A 22,383-nucleotide genomic window follows, 5' to 3' on the forward strand; every position below is an offset into this window, starting at 1 on the left:
AAACAGTAACAGTAAGCTTATAGTAAGCCAGGAATCTTTTCCATCCAGATTTCCGCTTCAAAAAAATATACACATTTCACAACTGCAAGAAGATGTAACCCAAACATATCTCTCTGCGTCATTTGCTGAATATATTTTAACAATAATTGGAAGTGTTAGTGACGTGCTGTTTTGGGGTTTTATGTTGTTTATGTTATTTTGATGTGTGTGTGTGTGTTTGTGTGTGTGTGTGTATGTGTGTGTGTTTGTGGGAGAGAATGATGGAAACAGTGGGTGAAACTGATTTATAAGCGGAAGACAAATGTTTACAGGACTGCAGCTGTGCAGTCACCAGAGAAGCTGTACGTCAGCGTGTGGACTTAAGAATCATGGTGAATCGACAAGAAGCTTTACTTTCTCTTCAAAGTGCATCAGCCCCTTTGTTTTATTTCATTGTGATGCTACAAAAGGGAGCAGTTCATACAAATAACTTTCTCACTTGCTCGCTCATCAATCATAACAGAGTCTATAGAGAGCAACATTCTTTAGGTCAAATAAATTACTCATGATTCTGTTGGGAGAAATTTAAAAATGATGAGAAAAAAAACTTAAAATATCTTCTTAATCTTTCAGGAGTCTAGGATCCAAAGGCCTTTTTGTGCTTATCGTTCACACCGATAAAGGACTGGCATACTCCTTCAAGGTCCAGTCTGTCCAGTTTCTCTGTTTCATAATGAAATAAAGAAACTGGACAGTGTTTGACATTGATTGTATCTACCCACAGTGTTTATGCAACGGCCTCTGCTTGGGTATGGCAGCACTGCTTGGACAAACCACAGGCAAAACTGCAATTCATTGAAATACTAGAACCAGTTGTAACAATAATGGCAATCTTTTAAGTTTAGTTATGATTATGATTACATTACATTGCTTATGATTACTTTGGACGGAGGTACATGGTTGCCTGTCGTAGCATAGCTAATTTTTTTTTTAAATATTTTTTATATCAAAATATTGGAGGGAACATTTTGAGTATATTGAATATTGGGGTTGGTGATGTCCCCCCCAGTATATATATTTTAATTAAGGCCTTGGATCATTGATATATTTCCCAATGTTGTAAGTGAAATACAAACAGAAATATAAACAGAATTGCAGTCATAAACATTTAAAAATATTCCTCCATGTTTATGTTGTGTTTATTATATAATTATGACTGACATGATGTAGCAGAAGTGAAACTGAACAAAAACGTTATTATTCAGCTTGTAAAAGCAAATAAATTCCATGCGATGAATGAAAATGGGATACAGTTCTAAAGATGTAACTGAGCCAGAAGATGGCACTCTCCTGATTATTTTTTCAGCCTCCATGAGCATAGTTGCACAGGAAGTTCCAGCATTGCCACCACCATTGTGCTCTCGTCAAAAACACTTGGCAGAAAATGCCATCTTACACTGAACTCAGGAAAGATTGACATACTCCATTTCATATGCAGTATGACTTCATACATTGAGGATGCGTATGAGAATATGTACAGATAAATTTAAATATTAAAAAATTCCATGTTAAAAATTAATTCAGGTTGCAAAATTACAACTGAATAAATAATTAAAAAAAAAATCCTTCACCTATTCTTCTTCACCTGTTTAGGATAAAAACACCAGTACTATTTATAACCTTTGCCATGCCTAAAAGGCATTGGGGTTTCCTCTTCCTGTTTTGGCTCGTTTCCAGTCCTGTGGTGAACAATTCACCCTTGACTGAGCAAAATCCTGTAGTATACATTGCTTTGCCAATTTCGTTGCCATAATAATAAAGAGCTGAAACTGCCAACAAAGACGCTGAGTTTTTGTCCTCTATATGTCTATTTCCGTGTTTCATATATAGATTCCATTTCATTTTGAGTGAAATAAATATATTCTTACACTTTAGCATAATACAGCATAATAATAATAGTATACACAACACTGCCAACCTAAACTACTGCATACACACTATTAGGAGACCGAATTAGAGGTAAACCAAGAGTGTACCACCTCTCTAAGCCCCCCTCCCCACCTCAATCTCTACATGCCCTGTCTTTTGGTATTTTTGCAGGCCTTAGTTGCGCCCCTTAGCGCAAAGCCTTCAAGCTACTGTAAAACTGACACTTCAAGGACAAACTACGCATCTATGCTCATATTCTTCTAAAAGAAGACTTACAGCCACTTACCTGTGAGCAGTCAGTGTGAGGGGAAATTGCAAAATAACTCCTTCAGTAGCCTTTTACAGGTATGTTTTTTAATTACAGCTTTTACAATCATTATCATTATTGTTATCATATTCAATTATCATCACTACTCTCCAATAATATGAATTTAAATCATAACACAATTCGTTTTTTTTTCTCAAAATGTACACATACAAGTAGCATATCTTAAATGTCCATAATTTAAAACATATATCCTTTTTCAACCTAAAATGAAATTACAGTCAGTCTTAAAACAAGGTATGAAATGAACTTACATTTTAATACACACACATACATACTGTACATACATACAATAGCAGTTATCATAAAAAAATGATAAAAATAAAATACACACATTTTACAAAGTCCTTACCCAAGCTTTCACATCAGTAGATGATTGATATCATGACGTTCACTCTAAAATGGTTGATTTTGGCATGCATATTAACACAAATGCTTAACTCTTTTTTTCCCACTTTGAACAGGATTTTGTCATAAAGCACTTTGCTAATTGTCTCATTGTCTGACCTATTCACATTTGTGCATCTCATGTCTGTTATGGCTTAAGAACATACATTTCATTTACCCTTTATACACTTATATTCTCCCTGTGAACCTCCCTCTCTCCAGACTCTACTGTATTGTTATGTTTCTAGGCAGAGTATGTTCTATTATCAGTCTAAATTGCAGTAGGATCACCTGAGAGGATGTTTGTCGGGGTATCCTTCTCTTGATCTGAACAGGATTGCATTTTCCAATTTAAAAACTATAAATTCATTGTGTCAATATTGCCATCTCACACTCAAAAACAGAAGATGAATTCACGATAGGCGATGGTCACTTTCTACAGAATCAAACAGCATCATGCCACAACTATGGATCAAGATGGAGTGAGAGAGAGAGAGAGAAAGAGAGAGAGAGAGAGAGAAAGAGAGATGAATAAACAGACATTCACTCCTTATTTTTTAATCTTTTCAGAAATCATTCACTCAGTGTCTTTGATTCTTCGAGGCGTCTAGCTCGAACATTGTTTGTCATCTTCTAGTGTCCATTTTTGATTTTGACCCTCAGTTTTTTTCTTGAAAAATTTGGGTTTTCCTTGGGTTAGGATGGAGGTGGGGTCCTGCAAAGTGGAAAAAAACACACTTGACAAACTGTAATAGCTCCAGCTGAGATGTGATCTTTGATTTAGTGCTCACGTAAGCTATTTTTAGCTACTGATACAATTTTCTCTGAAGGTGTTTTCTCACCTGGTGTGCTTTTCTTTTAGCAGGAATATGTTCTCACGGACCCTGACTCTCCTCTTGGACCAGAGTTTACTGAAAGAGAGAAGAAGGTAATTTGTCGATATACTGTATATATGTGGTTCTATGAGACACACAGACCTAAATCAGTGCAGTAGATAAAACTGAAACAAGTAAAACCGAAAAAAAAGGAGGAGTGGAATTCTCAATGAAGATATTTTGCTGCAAATCTGAGAGGCGTCAGAGCTTGAATTCTCACTGTTATGAGTGATAGTGCTGGCATTTGCCTCTGTAAGGTCATGATATGCCTGCTGAGGAAATTAATTTTAGTAAGTTTGTATGAATAAAATGAAAGGAAAACAAGAAACACTGCTATACCTTTGGAGGCTGTGTTGGCACTGGCAACTAACCCTCTAGTTTAATGTTATGGGAAATAGGCTTATTTGCTTTTTTACCAAGAGTTAGATGAGAGTATATATGAAGCTAAAGCCAGTAGCCGATAAGCTCAGCACAAAGACTGGAAACAAGTGGAAACAGCAGGTCTGGCTCTGTCCAAAGGTCACAAAATCCTCTTTAAAGCTCAATAATTAACACGTTATATCTCATTTGATTAATCCGTATTAAAAAAAAAAACAGTGTATAAAACAACAAGCGATGGCTTGTTATCTTAGCTTAGCTTAAACAGACATAGGTTGCTAGCCTGGCTGTCCCCAAAAGTACAATCAGCACATTGTACCAGCACTTCTAAAGCTAGTGAGCTAACAAGACGAGCTGTTTTCCCGTTTCCAGTTTTATGCTAGGCTAAGCTACCCGGCTGCTGGTGGTAGCCTCATATTTATGGTACAGACCTAACTCTGCAACTGGAGCCAATCCCAGTTGACAATCGGCAAGACGCAGGGTACAACCTGGACAGGTTGCCAGTCTATCAAAAGGCTGACATATAGAAACAAACAACCAGTCACACTCACATTCACACCTATGGTCAGTTTAGAGTCGCCATTTTAACCTGCATGTCTCGGACTGTCCTGGACATGAACTGTGGGAGCAAGTTGGAGCCCCCGGACCAAACCCATGTAAACACAGGGAGAACATGCAAACACCACACAGAGCATTTTACCAAAATTGTCAAACATTTCTGTAGGACTGTCAAAAATTTAACTTTAACATTTGGTAGCCAAATGATTACAATCAACTCCTCTTTGATACTCCTCTCTCTCCCCTTATTTTCAGCCTCTTCAACTGTCCAACAAAGGCAAGAACTGCCAAAGAATACTCTTTAAAAAAACATATTTTCCACCCTTGCTGTCACCCTGGTATGTCATTGACAGTTTCCTCGTATTTAACTGAATGTTTACATTAGACTGACTCACTGAATTTGCCAGGCCGGATTACTGAAAGCACCCAGTACCACGCGAATTTCATCAGTCTATTTTACAAACTCCAAAAGACTTGGGAAAATCTGACATTAAAAAAAGCTGTGGGGATGAGAGTTAACTGTATTTCCTATATTTCCTCATACCAAATAGACCAGCCTTTCAGGGTCAAGGCGTCCAAAAAAGTCAGATGATACAGATACACAAGATAGCTGAATGACATACAGTACCATTGCTCCAAATTCAGAGTTTCCTTTTCACAACATTCATGTTTGTATGTTGTTTTTGTCCTGGGTTTAATATTCGCACAACATACGTAGTTCGTGAATACAAAATGGCTGAAATCTCTGACACTGGAGCACCCCACAATTCATAGGAGAGAAAGTTTTCAAAACAGCCCATCTCAGACTCTAAACTCTTACCAGATGATGATAACACAACCACAAAAAGTTCATGTTGATGGATTACATATCCCAATCACAATTTTTAATCCTCGAAAAGCTGGATTTACTAAAACAGATATTGACTTAAGCCAATATGGCAGCCTGGAAGGTAGAAAATGAAAAATATGCTTTGAAAAATGGTTATCAGTATTGTAAATGACATGCAATTTAAAACTAAGCCAATATGGTTGATTAAAAAGTAATAGAATCACCACTGCTCTGCACACTGGGCACCACTGCCTGGTCTAAAATAGTGCACGATCAGGTGTGTTGCCTTGCGGAAAATCGTTTCTTATTAGTTTTTTGATTTTTTGGCTTTATTTCCACGCTAAATCTTGACATCAGCTCTTTAAAATTCAATTATCAAACGCTTTTGACCTTGTTAGAGGATTTATACAGCTTTATAACCAAATGGCTGCTAAGTCGACCATATTGCCATGACCACCTTTCTCACTTTTTCTGTCGCATTTCCTTTGCTGACTTTTCATCACCACTATTTTCACTCGTGTGGAGTGGAAATAAGCAAAGAACATCAGGCTGAAGTAACACAAATTTGCATGCAGCACCATGTTCTAGTGCATTTCTGTGCCACAATTTTGTAATGTAAGTATGTCTGACTAAGTTTGTTAGTATGTCTGGTTTAACATTTCCTAATGCACTTTGTTTTTTTTCTTGCAAATGTTTAAACAGGAAGAAAAAACTGTATACTGCCTGATCCTGCCAGCGCTGCTGTCATGCTCACTGAGCCGCTGTGAACCGCGACTCCTCACCTTCACTCTGGACTTTTCTCAGGGTGACAGAGGGGGTCGAGATGGCGGAGGCACGGAAGTTGGCAGGTAATGTTTCTGAGGAGTCGGAGGTCACGCCGCGGAGGTCCTTCTCTCTGAACATCTTTCTCCATGATGGTGACCGTGTAAATGTTTTCGTGCCATCCTGTAGAGACAGTTATATAACATCAGTGATAAAAAAACAAAACAACGTTCAGAGTAGAGCGTCTTTTTCAGGGTACTATTCATTATGCATTCGTGGGGCTTAACAAAGTAGTATTTGACAAAGCAGGATATGTTGTGACAATATACCACAGTTGCACAGTTTTTAGTCCTACACGCTGTAACTAAGCAATTAGCACTGGTGTAAACACAGCTGAACCACTTTGGCATGCTAAAAATTTGCCAGCAGTGAATGCACTAATGCCATAAAGGCATTAGTGCCTTTATGGCACTTAGAGAGATATTTCAGTCTGCTATTTTACCAGTGGAAAGGAAATTATTCTGTTATGACAGCCGTTCAACAAAGGGCAAAAATTGAAAAGTCTGGATCAAAGGCCCTATTGTTAAGTAAAATAGTCTTAGTTCGGATGGTTACAATCGACACACATTCCCACCTCCTGGCAGGAGTGATTATCTTGATTGATTTTCTATTGACAGTCTGCTTTGTCGTACCTCATCTGGCCTCCTCTCTGTTCCCATGGAGATGAGAGCATTGTACTCCTTCTCTAGGAGCTGCCTCGCCTGCAATAGATAGACAAACAGAGTTTTAAGATCATTATAAGGATAACTTAAGAGTTGAAGATTAGGACTATCTTGGCGACAGGCAAACAGAAGGTTTTGCAATGTGAATTTTTGACAATATTTGTGAGATAAGAGCTCTACGGAGATGCTTTTCTACCTCCAGCTTCTACAAGTTGACAGTAAATGTGGTGTACTGTGGGGTACCTGTGTGTTCTGATTGGGTATCTGGAGGAGGAGGGCTAAGTCAGTGTAGTCAAAGGTGTCATCTAGCGCCAGGAGGGCCCCGTGCACCCCGCTTTCTAGTAGGTTGTCAGCAAACTCTTTCAGACCGATTGACTGCACCCAACACATCACTCGCTCATTGGACCATACCATCACATCTGTGGAGAAGGACAGGTATCTCCGGTTCAATATAGTCCTAGAAATATGTGTAAATGTACTGTATGCTTTGACATCATCTCTGAAGAGAAGATTTGCCCATTAACCATAGAGCTCACCTTGATTCTGATGTTGACTGTCATCCCTCCTCCTCTCCAGCTCCTTCCTGTCGTAGTTCAAGCGCTTCAAGCACATGATACCATAGTGAAGACTCACCCTGTAAGTGAAAATGACACATTACTTTAATTTTCAGTAAAGCCGGTATACACACACACACACACACACACACACACACACACACACACACACACACACACACACACACACACACACCCATGAAGACAGTGCAAAGAAAAAGTAGAGAGAAACAAATAGATCTAATAAGGTGGATAAATGTCACGAGTAACCCGTGAATCTCTCTGTCAGACCTGTGGAAACTGTCCACCATTTTCAGCTGACCCCTCAGCTCTTTCTTGGTCAGATGATCCAGCATGCGGGCATCCACCAGTGACTCCATGAAGTAGGAGCGGTACTGGGGTAGACCCAGGCTGGGCAGCCATTCATTTCCCACCCACTCGTGGTTCATGTCTCCATAGGCCAGGATCTGGAGGACGGAGGGGTTGATGGAGATGAAGACAGACAAGGTGTATGATTTAGTTTACTGATGTTTTGCCAGTTTCCCTATAATATAATTGGTATCATCTATGACAATTGCCCAAATTTGAAACAAAAAATAAAATACATAAAATTTGCAGTTTAGTCTACCATACATAGTAAAAATTGTAAGATATTTGGACTAAAGATACTTTGTCAGTCCTTATTACATTATCTGAGCCTTTGTTATGAAGAATGACATCATGGTTTTTATGTATTTTGTTGCCCTTTAATGTGTCAGACAAGCGGTTTAAAAAGTCCTACCTAATATTGTAGATAGGGTGCTCAAAAAATTTCATGAAAAATGTTTTTTCACAACACAAGTTACACAAAGGATATAAATCAGGCTGTGCAACAGTAAAGTCTGAAGAAAACACAAAGTCCCTCTGTCTACAGGGTTTTCCTCTGCTGTCTCTCCTTTCCTGGACACTGCATATGCACTACTGGCCAGTCTGCCGTCATGCAAAACATCTCTTAGCTGTGCCAGTTGAGTCATCACAGGTAAAAGGAAACATGGGAATTGTAGGAGAAAATGGCAAAGATAACTATCTATAGTGGTACCTTTACAGGGATGTCCAAGAGCTCAGTATGTTAGAGTTAGGGTGGACTTTTGAGTTTAAGATTAAGCACCATTGTCTAGCAAGTCACCCTTTATAAAGGGTTTATGAGCTTTAAGTTTATTCATTGTATTATTTATTAATAAATAAATCATTTAGAGATGCATCAGGAAGACCTGGCTTCAAATTGACTGTTCCATTATTTACAGTTCATAAACCTTTGTAAATTGTGCCTTATTAGAAAGTAATAATTTAAGACTCAAATGATTCTGAAATTTTCCACTTAATACTCAGCTGTAGCCTTATAACTAAAATTTTGGTGATTTTTCCTCAGTTGTACTCTGTGCTGGTGCTTGTGCTGAAGTTTACAACCCATGGCTCTTTATAAACAAGACTAGGTCAAATTTTCGTATATGGCTGGACCACCCTTTATCTGTTTTGCTTCTCTTCTACTGTCTGTGCTCACATACGCAGAAATTTAATACTGTGCTTAGTTAAATGGTGTTTATAGCTCAGGATATTATGATTGTGATTAAAAACATCTTAGGTAGTTTTAATATTTCGTCATTTCCCAAAGTGCCCTGATTAATGAATCTCGTTTTCTCTTGACGTAACACCACTGGTTAAGCCATTCAGTAATAAAGATCCCATTATGCTGTATTATGCAATGGTCACCTGTGTATTGACAGAAACTCACCTGGTCCCAGCTGAACTCCTTCTGCTCCTTGTCGTTCAGGCAGAGAAGAAATGAAAGAAAAGAAAACGGACAGCAAGTTGCAAAGAGAGGGAAAGATCAGGGGGATGAGTGTGTTTGTGTTTGTGTTTGTGTTATGGTGAATGTGTGTCAGGACAGAATGAGAGGAGGAGACGGAAAGCAGAAGGAGGAAGAGTTTTGTTAGTGAGTGAAAATTAGTTGGAAAAACACTACATCAAAACAGATTTTGAGGGAACAGTAAGGGAAAGGTGTAGCCAAACATGCCTAATCAGAGACAAAGAAAAAGAAAAGAGCTTATCAGTATTGGAACTTTGGTCATATTGCTAACTGTTAAGAGGCCAAAACCTGAACCAATTCATTATATTACATGCCCATATACAGAAAATAGTGAAATAGGGTTATGTAAGAACTGTGAACACAAAGTCGATAAATATCCTAAATTCTAAATAAATTTGATATGTAATATAATATCAGTCTTACTGGCTTGGTGGCAGCAGTTAGAGACTCCATCTCAGCATGTGTCATCCAAATATTACTGGTTGACTGTAATGACAGTAAACATATACAACATCTGTCTCCTTTCTTGACATATCTTTATGAATTTCTTAATGTCCCACCTATCTGCACATGCAGTTTGCACACTCATGTTTAGAGTTACATCAAGCATTTTATTGAGCCTTACAGAGCGCGTGCTTGCAGGTGCAGACGGACTAGTGAGGGAGACCATTTCCTGGATGGCCAGGCGGAGTTTGAGCCTGTGTAGAGGGTTGCTGATGCCAATCTCCCTCTGGATCTCTGTGTCCGAGAGGTTGGCCATAATGGCGCCGCTCTTCACGTTGGCACGACACGCTGCCACATACCATGCTGGCATCCCAACCCACAGCTGGGTAAACAGAGAGAGGGCGCGGTACATAATTAATGGCAACACTCAAATGATCAGGTGACAAAAACCAATCTTTCAATGTCACTTTTGTATTTATTGAGTACAGATTGTATAGCCCTAACCCTTACCTGACACTGTTATTAAATTCAACAGGGATGCTGGATACCTATAGTTTACTTTTCACATAAGTATGAGTTCTGGATCTGAACTGAATTGATCCTACCTTTTGTGCCATGACATACCTCAAGCCATGTAACAACAGTTGGGCCGTCCCATGAGGCGAAAGGCAGACCCTGACGACAGGCTTCCTCTAACAGGTCATGCCTGGCAAGGAGAGTGGAAAACAAAAGTTTGACAGAGATTAATTTCTTCATATCTCACCTTACTACCATATCCTTTTATAAATAGAAAATTACACTGAACTTGAGATACAATGACATTTGTGCCTTGCAGCACCACAAGGGCATACATTTTTTAAATGAATGGCACCAGGGGAATAAAAAGACCCAGCCAAGGCCTGGTTAGTGTCATGCTCTACCAACGGCACCTGACTGTGCCATTTACTAAAACACTGTAGCATACGGGAGGGTTCAAAGATCTCTGTATGACACGAGAAGTGTGTGAGAAGATGACTGATCTCACTTCTTTTTGCTGCGGCGGTCTTTTTCCACTGTTCCAGTCCCAAGTTTAGCCAGACCCAGGGGGTCAGCAGAACCAAGGTCATCAGAGGGTGTGGAGGCTGAAAAAGGTCAGAGGTTGAGCATGATAATTAATTCATGAATTGACCTCACTGCGGATAATTCTCTCAATGTCTGCAGATAAAACTGTCAGTGGGACAAAAGAAATGGCTTTGTGAATGAGTAATTTCCGATCGGTTCACTAACCCAAAGAGGCAGATTCGCGGCCAGGTGCACCGATCCTCCCCTTTTCCTTTTTGCCAAAGAGACGACCAATTGACGACTTAATGCTTTTCTTTTTGCTGGCTTTGTGGAGGGAATCCTGGCTAGCAGTGGTGGCACCATCAGCAGAGAGACTAGACAGACAGAGAGAAGAGAAACAACATGAACAGCAAAATCAACAAAGATGCTCATTTAGATGCCAGTTTACGAACCAAACAAGCTATTCATGAATAAATGTTCTTGAAAGTACCTGCGAAATTCACGGTGGTCATCAAGGCCTGCGCCTGGGTGGGTGTGTGTCATTCGGTCCAATCGTAGGGCTCGGGGAACAGGGGGAGGGGTGGAGTCAATCAGGGCAAGTGCTCTGCATTCTTCTCCATCTTTGCTGTTCTGCAGGGTGGAAAAAATTCAGTAGACTTACAGAGTGTTCGTCAGTTTAACTTTGCCTTGCCACGGGTCTTATCTAAATCACCCACATTTAAAGTGCATCTGTAGCTCATATCACAGCTTTGACACCCTCGACATAGTACCTGTCTGTCAGTCTCCCTGGCAGGGGAATGTGGCAGGCGGGGGGTGGAATGTCCAGAACTGGGTGGTGAGGGAGATGCTAACGTGGAGGAGGTGATGGAGGGAGTCATGTAGCCCCTCCCGACACTGTCCCGTCCTCCCAATGATGAAGGAGGAAGAGGTGGGGCATCAAGAGCCACGCTGCTGACCCGGCTTTCAATCTCCTCTGCCCTCAGCTCTGTGCTCTCCTTTTCCTCCTGAATCAGCCTGAGAGAAGTGGAAAAGAAGAAAAGATGATTTGTAAATGGTTTTGGGTCTATAATCCTATTATTATCTCAGGCTCTTGGGTCTTTTAAACAGTTTGTTCAGGGTGATTCCGGCCAACATTTCTGTGGGTGAGACAGACACAAAAAAATCAAAACTGTAACAGACACAGGACTTACTTAATCTCCTTGTTAATGGCCTCCAGTTGCTCCTGTAGCATGATGGCCAAAGTCTGTACATCTGTCTGTCCGCTGGGAGAGAGAAGCTCTGATCCAAAAAGAGTCTCCCTGTCCTCCTCATCATCCGAGCAGCTTCCCTCCACACCGCCCTCAAACCCGGGACCCAGCATAGTGCCACTGTCCCACTCTCCATACTGGAAAGAGGGAAAAATGGTGGGAAGGATGCAGGAAATGATGTCATCTTAATGGAAAATTCAACATCATCATCACAGTCATCAACATGATCTCGGCTTGAGCTCAGCACCTTGTTACTATCATCTCTAGGAGGCCCCCACCGGCCGCGGTGCGCCCGCCTGACCACCACCCCACTAGCGGAGCTGCCGTAGCCTGCCGGGAGCGAACCTCCACCCTGGGGGTACCGGAGCTCTGAAGCGCTCCCTGGAAGAGATCTTCGAAAAAGGGTGGAGGGAAGTGAGCTCACGCTGCCCGCCCTATGGTGAGATCCAGAAATCATTTGTTATGCCACAGTACTTGAAAATTACAGTGTCCCCATTTTCTGGGTGTAAAATTACATCAAAAAAGTCTCTTTAAAAACATATCATATTAACAGAATTGCATCCATATGAATTAAGGGCATACATATTATTTGCATATTTATCAGCCAGAACAATACCCTGTAGGTACAGTATCAATAATTACTATTTAAAATAAATTTTAGTGGAAGTATATTAAAACTAAACAGGGGAGTAAACAAAAATTTGAAGAAGGGGCATGTACACATAGTATCCCTTGGGAGATTTTGTTTTTGTGTGGGCAATCATAAAATGTAGGACATACTGTACTATATAAATAAATTGCCTTAAAGGTTCTCTGTAGCTAACCTGGAATAAGAAGAGCCAGGCCTGCCTCTCAGCTGATCCAGCTCCAGTTGGATTCGCTCCAGCTCAGCAAGCAGCTGCTCCTAAAGTACAGAGGAGAAAGGCTATAATCTGCCTTTTTTTCAAGGGGAAAACTACCCCTATTTGTTAAACATCACGCCTCTTGTTTGTAGGGAAAAGTGCAACAAATCTGTTTCGAAAAACTGGAAGTTTTATAACCCTTTTAGAACTGAATGTTGAGCAAAAATGTATTTTCCATATTTTCACAACATGAACAAACTGCCTTGACTCTTCACACACAGAACATGTGAATAAAATAATAAAGTCTGTGAAAAGGGGAATGAATACCTTATTAGCTAGAAGATCATCCTGGATTTTCTTCATATTGGCGAGTTCCTCTGAAAGAGCATTCTAGCAGAGCAGAAAAATAAATATATTTTTAAAAAATTCTTATTTTCCATTCTGTCCCAAAATATACTGCACCACTGGTTATTCTTCCCCTTACTTTCTCCTCTAGTGCTGCCATCCTCTCTTTGAGGTGGAGCTGAAGTCTCTCATTGGACTCAGACAGAAGCTTGTCCACTGTATCTGAGAGACGCTTGTTGTGTTCGTCATTCATCTTCTCCCTCTGCCTCGCCTAAAATGATGAAGGCCACAAGAGAGGTGCTCAAGGTGCTCAAGGTAGAAATGAATAAAATAAAGTTTTAATTTCTCTAATAAAGCAGAATGTAGCCAAGTAGAGCAAGATAAATGATGTTACCCTCTGTAGTTCTTGGTTCTTCTCCTCAAGTTGGGCTTCCATTTGCCGTAGTCGCTCCTCAAAGTTTCCGTGGCGCTCCTCTGCCTACATCACAAGGAACACCAGAATATTTCCAAATGCTCCAACAAGTCTGTTGTAAGAATTATAGACGCAAAAAAAAGCTAGAGGATTTTAGTTCAAAAGAGCCATGATGATCTGATTATTGGATCAACTGATAGCAGCTATGACAGTGTTAAGGCCCCTTTAAAAGGAATCCAACCTTTAAATGTAACATTTAGTACATTAAACAGTATTTTATTGCCCCAAACTCAAAGTACCTTGTTGAGAGCAGCAACTCTTTGGGCAAGCTGGGCCTCAATCTCAGGCAATGTCTCTGCCCTCTGTAGGGTCTGCTGGAGCTTCTGCTTGGCTTCATCCAGACGTTCCTGAAGCTGTCTGTTCTTCTCTTCACTCTGGACACACAGACGAAAACACATGTGCATAAGAGCTGCAGCCGGAGAAGTCAGTCTACACACCAAATGCATTGACATATTTCTAAATACTACCACAACGCCATCAAGCTTAGCAAAAGCTGAAAATTTCAACTGTAGGTAAATATGAGATCATTGCAGACATTCCTTACCTGTCTGTGCAGGGACTCCTTGCTGGCCAGCTCATTTTCCAGCTTGTCTTTGATATCATGGAGAGAAGTCGCCTCCCTCTGGGCACTGAGGTACCTGCACGCAATACAAAGCCACCGTCGAATGTAAGATTGGTGCTGCAGTTCTTGATATGTCTGATTACATGATTGAGGTTGTCTGATACATAAGAAACAGATGACTAATCTAAAAATAAAAAATGCAAGCCAAGATTGTTCAGCAATGGCAGGAATTTTAGACAAATGGATATTTTTTAAGGACATAGATACCTTTTGGTTGATTACATTTTACACCAGTTGGTAAAAGAGAAAAATGTGACAGGAGCTGATCTCAACTTCTTAAGAAACAGTTTAAAGTATACTGGTCCAACTTTAAGCACTGATGATAAATGTTTATATTATACATTTGACTGGAGGGGTAGGACATCCACAATCAGTTACTTTCAATCTTTCACACACACCTGAATTCTTAATAAGAATCAAATTGCAAATCTCATTATGTAAAGCAACCTTAGACTGTATCAAGAGGCTTCAGGACACCATTGCAAAACAACGCCAGCCAACAGGTGAAACATATGGTCGTTCTGCAATTTTCAATACAGCTGATGTAGGAAATTCAGGTTCACAAAAAAAAAAGAAAAAGACAAAAAAAAAAGAAAAAACATGCGAGTCTTCACTAAAACTACCGCAAAGGTTACCTGCGTTCTAGAGTTGTAATCCTTTCTTCCATGTCCTCCCTTTGGCAAAGAGCCTGAAGGAGACAGCGATATATCACAAAACAGGATCATAAACAGGCAAATCTTTCATAAAATACATGATACAACAGTTTGTATCACACAATTATGTGATAATGGCCAGGGAAGAGAAAATATTCATTTGTGTATGGCCTGCATAAGCAGTAAATTTTAATGCCATGGTAGTCTGTTTACAATTAATTCTGCATTAATTTTAAACTTCCAAATCTACAGTAGAAGCAACAAGCAAAAATCCACCTCATGACTGTTTAATTTATCTTAATGTACCTCTCCTTACAAAATAATACATATTAGTACTTCGACAACATATGCCCAAATATAGCAAATATGTAGCCCCGGGAGTTGAGGGAGCTCAGGGTCTTGGCCAGGAAGAGACAGATTGGCCCGACAGACCTCTTTCACTTCCCTTTGGAGCTTCTGATTGGCCTCCTCTGACTTCGTCACCTCCCTCCTGGCGGCCGCAAGCTGTTCCTCTATTTCCCCAACCTGACGTGACAACGCGAAGGGACACAAGATGACACAGATTGAACCTATGTGAGTCAGTGTTGACTGACAGCACCAAGTGTAAATAGACACGACAGTGATAGATTACAAATGTCTGTCTGGTCAATGTAAGACATAAGTGTAACATGCTGACTTGAGAGTCTGACACAGCTAACACACAGAAAGTGCCTCTTAATGTGTTTCTCTTATCTCTTCAGTCCTTTTATTCTCTCACCAGGCATTCCGGGTTTTGTACAGTAAAACATTTTGTCATAGTCATCTTCATCTAAATACTTTTGACAAAAGTTTACACAAAACATTACACAAAAGTTTACTGCACAAGGCCAGATACAGTAGGTCTACGATTAAATTCAAAAGCTGTCTTATTGTGCGCTACACATTATAGTTATGGCTTTTCAAAGCAGCTGTAATAGTCTGATTGGCCACAAGAGGGAACAGTGAGACCAGTAGACATACTATACATTCCCCTCCTCCTTGGGATATACTGTTGGAAATGCTTGTGGAGTAGATTGGCACTACTTAAATCAGTACAGTGAAGGAATTTTTTTACGAGAGCCAGTGTTCATTATATTAATTTAATTAGAAGACAAAATAGGAACACAAATGCACAGACAAAGTACAAATACGCTTGTATTCCTATACTTGTGACGACCCTTATTGACTAAATCCAGTATGCTGCTAACCAACCCTATAATCTTAACAATCGGCACTAACCTCAACCCTTACATTACCCCTTACCTTAACCTTAACCTAATCCTTATACCAACCTTAAAAATGGAGCATAGCATTAGTTCAGGCAGAATGCTAAAGTGGAGATTGGCTACCAGCTGACTAGTAGCATCCACTTATATTCCTACGGCTGTACAGCGTGGCCAATATAACCTGACACTTCTCAATATTGCGCTGCTGATATGCTCAGGCCAATGTGGTTTACTGCTGCAGCTTCTTTCACCACCATAACCTCATTTCTAATATGCTAAGGTTTTGGTATTAATAATTTAACTAAGATTTAATGTTCAAAACAGATTTTTCACAGTCAGCTTCTTACTATGAGCAATGAGGCCATACATGAACACATAATTTTGTATGCCCAGGTTAGAACAATATATTTAACTTGTTCTACCTAAACTAAACTTTAACTAAAACATTTCAACAGTGATTTCAGCTTAAACCCTGGAGTCAAATGCTGGCTGTGGTAAAAATGTCTTTGCTTTTGAAAATGATCATCACTCTAAAGTTCAAAACCTCATATCGGTCTTCACCACGACAGACATACAGAATCACACGCACTCACCTGCCGGCACATGAGGGCCAGCCTCTCTCTCAGCTGGGAGAGTTCAGCTCTCTGTCGCTCTATCTCTCCCTCTCTCTGTCTTTCCAGCTCGCCATCCTCCAGGCCAGAAGAGGGACCATTGGGTAGTCGCTGGAATGATGACAATGTAGAAAAAAATAAGAGTGATGATGAAAAATAATCAGTTAGAATCTGTTAAGTTTTTGCAGCTAAATATAAATGAGCTGTAGATGAGATGAAATCACACTGATACACCATGGAACCCGTACATCTAATATCTACGGACAATCTGGACGCTAACACATACACAAACACAAACTGGAACCAACATGCATATAACCCTCCCTTACATCTTTCCCGCCGTCCACCCCTTGTTGACGTCTTTTAATTTGGTCTCTTAAAGAGATTACCTGGAAAGAGAGAGACATAATGGGCGAATGGGTGATACAAATGAATGTTTTCTTCAGTTCTTGGCATTCTGCACACAGAGCTTAAGTATCACACGCAGATAAATCATTTTCATTGGACTTTACCTCTTGAGAAGATGCTGCAAGTTGATCCTCTAACATGGACACCCTCTCAAGGGCCACACGGAGCCTCTCTCGCACCTATGCGGTAAAGCAGCAAGGAGTGATATGACTTGACTGGCTATTGTGGGGTTTGCAAATTAAGATTCAAGCTGCATTTGTATTGCTAAAATGGATTTGCCCTTTTAATCCCCTAAAGTAACTACATCTTCTGACCTTTTTGATGAGCCTTTTAGAAGGAGCAAGAAAAAGTTTGAGGCAGTACAGCCCATTAAACAGCTCATGAGAGGCTAAAACACTCACACCATAACAGAACTTCTCCACAAAAGGTATTTCCGTGCACTGCATTGCCATTCTCTTAATCTGATAGGATTTATTTTCCTTTATCAAACTTCTAGGAATGCTCTAAAGTGCGAACTTAAATGTTCTTCAGTAAGAGCAAAAAGTAAGAGACATTCATAAAGTAACCTACTTCTACTTGCAACGAATTGTGGGAGAAATGTCTTAGAGCATCTGTCAGGTTATCTCATGATCAGTCACTTGCATGTGCAGAGCAGGAAAAGCAAATTAGATGCAAGGATTTACCCATCATCTGCCCCATTGTTAATTTTTTAAATTTTGTTCAAATATGATTTTGAGTTGTGTAACAAGCAAGAGCTTCAACTTGTGAGCTAAAACTAGCCTATTCAAATTTATACATATCACTTAAACGTGACCAATGATATATTGTACAATCAATCCTGTCAACATGTGCTAAAACGTGCATGTGCATGTCTGTACTGCAGCCATCTAGGACCCTAACAGGTTACAAACATGGAGATCTCTTAAATTTAAGGGTCAAAAGAAGCTGTATAAAAAGCCTTTCTTCCTAAAGCTCCAATAACTGATTTGTTGGCCAATTGGGGGCAGGACCAAGTTGTAAACACAACACAGACATATTAACAACATTTAAAACAAAATGGCTAACTTGTTAGCAAACACCGTATTTACACAACCAGTAGTTATGGAGCAACATTAGCATTAATTTAGTGTTGTGTTTCTGGTCACCTGATGAACATAAATCCAATATTTACTCTCTGTTTAGCTCAGTTTTTTGGTCTCAACCAAGTCCTGAGTGAAAAATAAGCTCTTTAGCTGCTAAATGCTCTACTACACTCATCGGATAGCCGCTAACTTTGTCTGTCTGCTGTTTGGTTTTAGCGCTTTTTCAAACAACAAAACAGCTTTGCGGGCCAGAAAACCTAGAAAACCTAAAAAAAAAAAAATAAAAAAAAAACTGAGCTAAATGTTGCTAAAAGCTCTGTAGAGTTGATGGTAACTGTAAAGTTGTGTGATCATTCTGTTTGGGTTTGTCAGAATGTGAGAGCCCTTTCACATACAAGCTGTCATGTGATCCATTGAAAATATAATATTGTTAATAGCCACTTTAAGTTTGTGAGTAGGACTAAAAGTGAAGCATTTTTACCTTTTGGCTTTTATCAAGTTTAATACATACAGGGATTGATCTACAGTTCAAAGGAAAACAGTTTGACCAACCTTTTCATCTAGGGCCTTGTGGTGCTCAAACAGAGACTTTAGGGCCTTAAGGACTTCCACCTCACTGGAGACCCCTGCGGGGGACTGGGCCTGTCTTTTCACCACCGTCATCCTCAGACTACGCTCATGGCGAGACACCAGACACTCCAGGTGTTCCAGCAACAACTACAGGAATGATTGGTTTGAAGGGGAATGAGATTGGGAGGTGACGGGAGAATGCAAAGGGGTGAACAGACAGAGGCAAGAAAGGGAGTTTGAAGGACGGGGACACAAAGGATGAGGAAGGGAAAGAGAATATGAGACAGAAATAGAGAGAGCGGGGGGGGGGGGGACAGAGAAGGCTCAGAGGATATGCAGAGGAGTGAAGGGTTTTAAGAGTGACAATGAGATGATATGTATTGGTGAGAAGAGTGCAGGGTAGCAAAAAGGGACGAAGAGTGAGTGGGTGAGATAAGGAAAGCAGATACGGACAGAAAAGGAGTCACGAGAAAAAAGAATGTGGAAGAGAAAAAGGAAGAGAAGGAGGGGAAAAATAGCAAATGAAACGGTGTCATACCCACACAACCACAATGGGTGAGGAAGATAACACAGAGGCGGTTACAGTGCTAATAAGCAAAATGGCCGCTAAACATCTTACACGTGTGTTGTTTCTCTCCGCCTTGAGCTCAGCAATCTCCTCCTCCCTCTCCAGAAGCTGCTCCCGGCAAACGTTCAGCTCTTTAGTCAACACAGCAAACTCCTGTGGAACACACAAGCTGCGTTCAGGGGCAAAGCAAACAAACTGTTTAAAATTATGGTTTTAGTAGTTTAAGTGGTCTCCGCGCAGCCACTTGAGCTGCAATGATAGTTTAAAGGAACAAATACTAATTCAAGCCAGACATAGCCAAATCTAGTAACCCTGAAAATGAAATAGAATTGACTGCTCTCAGCACACACACACACACACACACACACACACACACACACACACACACACACACACACACACACACACACACACACACACACACACACACACACACACACACAATGCTAAAAATAGCTATACATAGCTAAAGCCCTCCAGAAACACACTTTGTGAAACACCTGAGACCAGGGACAAAGGAAGACGCACATGATGTAAAACTACATAATAATCCTGTAAATCACTGACACAGTTTCCACTACCACTCTCTCTTGTGAACTCGCTTTCATCGATGGATTACATCACACTGTTACACAATGGCTCTGCACTGCAATGCACGAGAGAGTCCCCCAAAAACACAGCATCGATATGTTATTTACGACACTGCTGGCGATACATTTGCAAATCGTGCGCTCTCCAGGAGAGCTGATTTTATTTAAAAAATTAAACAGCGAACAAAACCCGTAGAATCAACGGCCAATGATTTCTTTATGTCTCCCTAAAACACATCCTAGGCTTCAGCCTAGAGGCAATTGCTGTTTATGAGAATGACGATGCGCAGATGTTTACAGTCAGGATTACCTGCTTTATGATTCGAAAACAGTTGAAACTGGACACGTGAAACGGGTCTGTGTTTGCATGGAGGAGGGAAGAGAGAAAGAGCCAGAGAGAGATCTATACAGATGGTGACACAGTGGGTCCATTGGTTTCTGGCCTTATGGGTTTGTTTCTTGTTTGGATAAGGGTCAGCTTCTCAGTTGGCTTCCCTTGTCCCCTTGTCATTTCGTTTTCATTTCATCTCACCCTATCTCTATAGGCTATGGCCCCCATTCATTTAAGTGAAATTGCAGTGACAGTCTATGACTTGGATGGAAACTGAGTTATACAAATAGGAAATACAAATTTGAAAATGCTTTTGCCTTGCATCTCATGTATAATGTTGTACAGGTTCTAGACACAACTCCAGTACATTAAAATACAATCCAATAATGTACTGCAGCTCTTGAACAAGTACTAACAGTGTGAATCTTATCATTTGTCGTTGTGTTTCAAGACTGTGTCAGAGAATTTTTTTGGGCTGCAACTGACAGTTATTCTTATTATCACTTAATCTGTTGATTATTTCTTGTGTAATCGATTAATCATTTAGTCTATGAAATATCTGAAAATAGTGAAAAATACCCATTACCAACCAACTGTTTCAGCTCTAGAGGTGATAACTATATAATACTGTAGTTTCGGTGTTGTTTTTTCATTACCTTGTAATATGTAGCATATTTAGAGAGAAATAGGAAAAATATACTAAAAATATACTAAACTGTATTGTATTCCAGAAGTTTTTATTTAATTGTATGACATTGTATCCACTCCCTGTACACTCCTCTTTTGCACATGTTCGGTTTTTACCAAGCGTGAAAATATTATGTGCTGTACAGGAATAATGACAGTAGGGAAGAACTGGGGACTAAATATGTTCAATATGATTTAAAAACACAGCAAAAATACCCTTATGATTCTCCTTCAAAAGTTGAAGTAATGACAATGACTAGGCTATATCTCTTGATTATAGATCGATATAAGATCAGATGAGTCAGAGCCGATATTTAAAGCACAACATGAGCACAAGGAGTCTGAAAGTGATAAATTTGTGCAAGCACATCACAAGCTGGAGAAAACATAAGGGGGCCTGACATATTGTGCTGAAAGGACAGAAAAGTGTGACAGCAAAATATACATACTGTAAACACAATACATAGGTTCAGAGTTTGGGGTTTGTCCCGGTGGAAAAATAAAAGCTGTTCATATTATAACTGTAGGATAAATTCTTACAATTCCAGTCATTATTAATAAGCAATTTCACCCTGTAAACTGATGAGAATTCCTAGAATATCAAGTATTCCTTTAAGTTAAGATGAAGCCATTAACAAATATTACCTTCCAGTGTCATTAATCATCCACCAACAACATGGTCAACAAACATAATAAAGCCTGATTATACAATAAGGGGAAAATTGCGGATGCAACTTAGACTAAACAGCCAGAAGATGATAGGAACATAAACCCACTGCATTAGTGAGGAAAACTGAAGAGGCAGAGTGGGAAGTATTTAACATCCAGTTTCTAGCTGTGTCTCTCTGCATGAACTGTCACAGCAAAGGCTTACTGTCTCATGAGCTCGCTTCACAATGACACACACTACGAAAAACACACTCATACATAACTAGACTCTGATAGCACAGGGGTGTAACAATGTTACCTCACAAGGAGAAGTGTTCCTTAACAGATTTGCATTGCCAAAACACATACTTTCACTTTCAAACCAGACTCCATATACATATGCATAGATTGTGAATACAGCCATACACACACAGTTGTACCTGTGGCAGAGCAATAGATAGCTGCCTCTGAAGTGACTCCTTTTCATGGCCAAGCTCACGGAGGCGGAGCTGAGCCGTGCCCAGGCTCTCCTGTGTCTCCCTCAGGTTCTCCAGCAGCCGCTCCCTCTCTGTCAGCATGTTGACCATTAAGGACTCCAGGTTCCCCGTGCTGCCTCCTTCATCTCCTCCGCCTCTGGGCTCCCTCCCGCTGAAGCCTCCTCCTCCCATCGCACCTCCGGGGCCTCCGACTCCTGCCCCGGCAGGTGAGGAGGGGCCCCCGCCAGTCCCACTTCGCCCATCCTCAGAAATGGTGGGCATCACTTCACACATCATCATGAGACCGTGGTGTGTGTGTCAAGTTAACAAAAAAAACTATACGCGTGATTGTATGTGC

General features: G+C 40.3%; 1 protein-coding gene across 1 annotated transcript; it reads right to left on the reverse strand.

Annotated features, from left to right (window-relative positions):
* Positions 1-2,460: 2,460 nt before the first annotated feature.
* Positions 2,461-22,341, reverse strand: LOC120794689 (liprin-alpha-3-like). The gene is made up of 32 exons (XM_040135942.1): positions 22,261-22,341; positions 21,990-22,173; positions 19,345-19,446; positions 18,708-18,872; positions 17,178-17,252; positions 16,995-17,054; positions 16,648-16,776; positions 15,243-15,335; positions 14,793-14,845; positions 14,080-14,173; positions 13,775-13,909; positions 13,458-13,541; positions 13,203-13,334; positions 13,046-13,108; positions 12,701-12,780; positions 12,124-12,268; positions 11,820-12,013; positions 11,400-11,643; positions 11,120-11,259; positions 10,855-11,003; positions 10,613-10,709; positions 10,213-10,294; positions 9,770-9,970; positions 9,568-9,630; positions 9,070-9,096; positions 7,590-7,765; positions 7,281-7,378; positions 6,988-7,163; positions 6,715-6,783; positions 6,043-6,205; positions 3,463-3,531; positions 2,461-3,335 (listed from the first exon to the last, which is right to left on the reverse strand). Exons 1-31 carry the CDS (start codon positions 22,323-22,325, stop codon positions 3,479-3,481), a joined length of 3,591 nt encoding a protein of 1,196 aa, XP_039991876.1. The 5' UTR covers positions 22,326-22,341; the 3' UTR covers positions 2,461-3,335; positions 3,463-3,478.
* Positions 22,342-22,383: the final 42 nt, after the last annotated feature.

The sequence above is a fragment of the Xiphias gladius genome, chromosome 9, assembly GCF_016859285.1.
Source record: "Xiphias gladius isolate SHS-SW01 ecotype Sanya breed wild chromosome 9, ASM1685928v1, whole genome shotgun sequence".
In the NCBI taxonomy this organism is placed as follows: Eukaryota; Metazoa; Chordata; class Actinopteri; order Istiophoriformes; family Xiphiidae; genus Xiphias; species Xiphias gladius.

What these genes read in the sequence shown, in the direction of transcription:
- LOC120794689 (XM_040135942.1), bottom strand. Translation starts at nt 22,325, where the DNA reads ATGATGATGTGTGAAGTGATGCCCACCATTTCTGAGGATGGGCGAAGT. An exon ending in TATCTATTGCTCTGCCACAG is followed by an intron (nt 19,447 to 21,989) that starts GTACAACTGTGT and finishes TGTGTTCCACAG; the next exon opens with GAGTTTGCTGTGTTGACTAA. An exon ending in TGGCCCTCATGTGCCGGCAG is followed by an intron (nt 15,336 to 16,647) that starts GTGAGTGCGTGT and finishes TTGTCACGTCAG; the next exon opens with GTTGGGGAAATAGAGGAACA.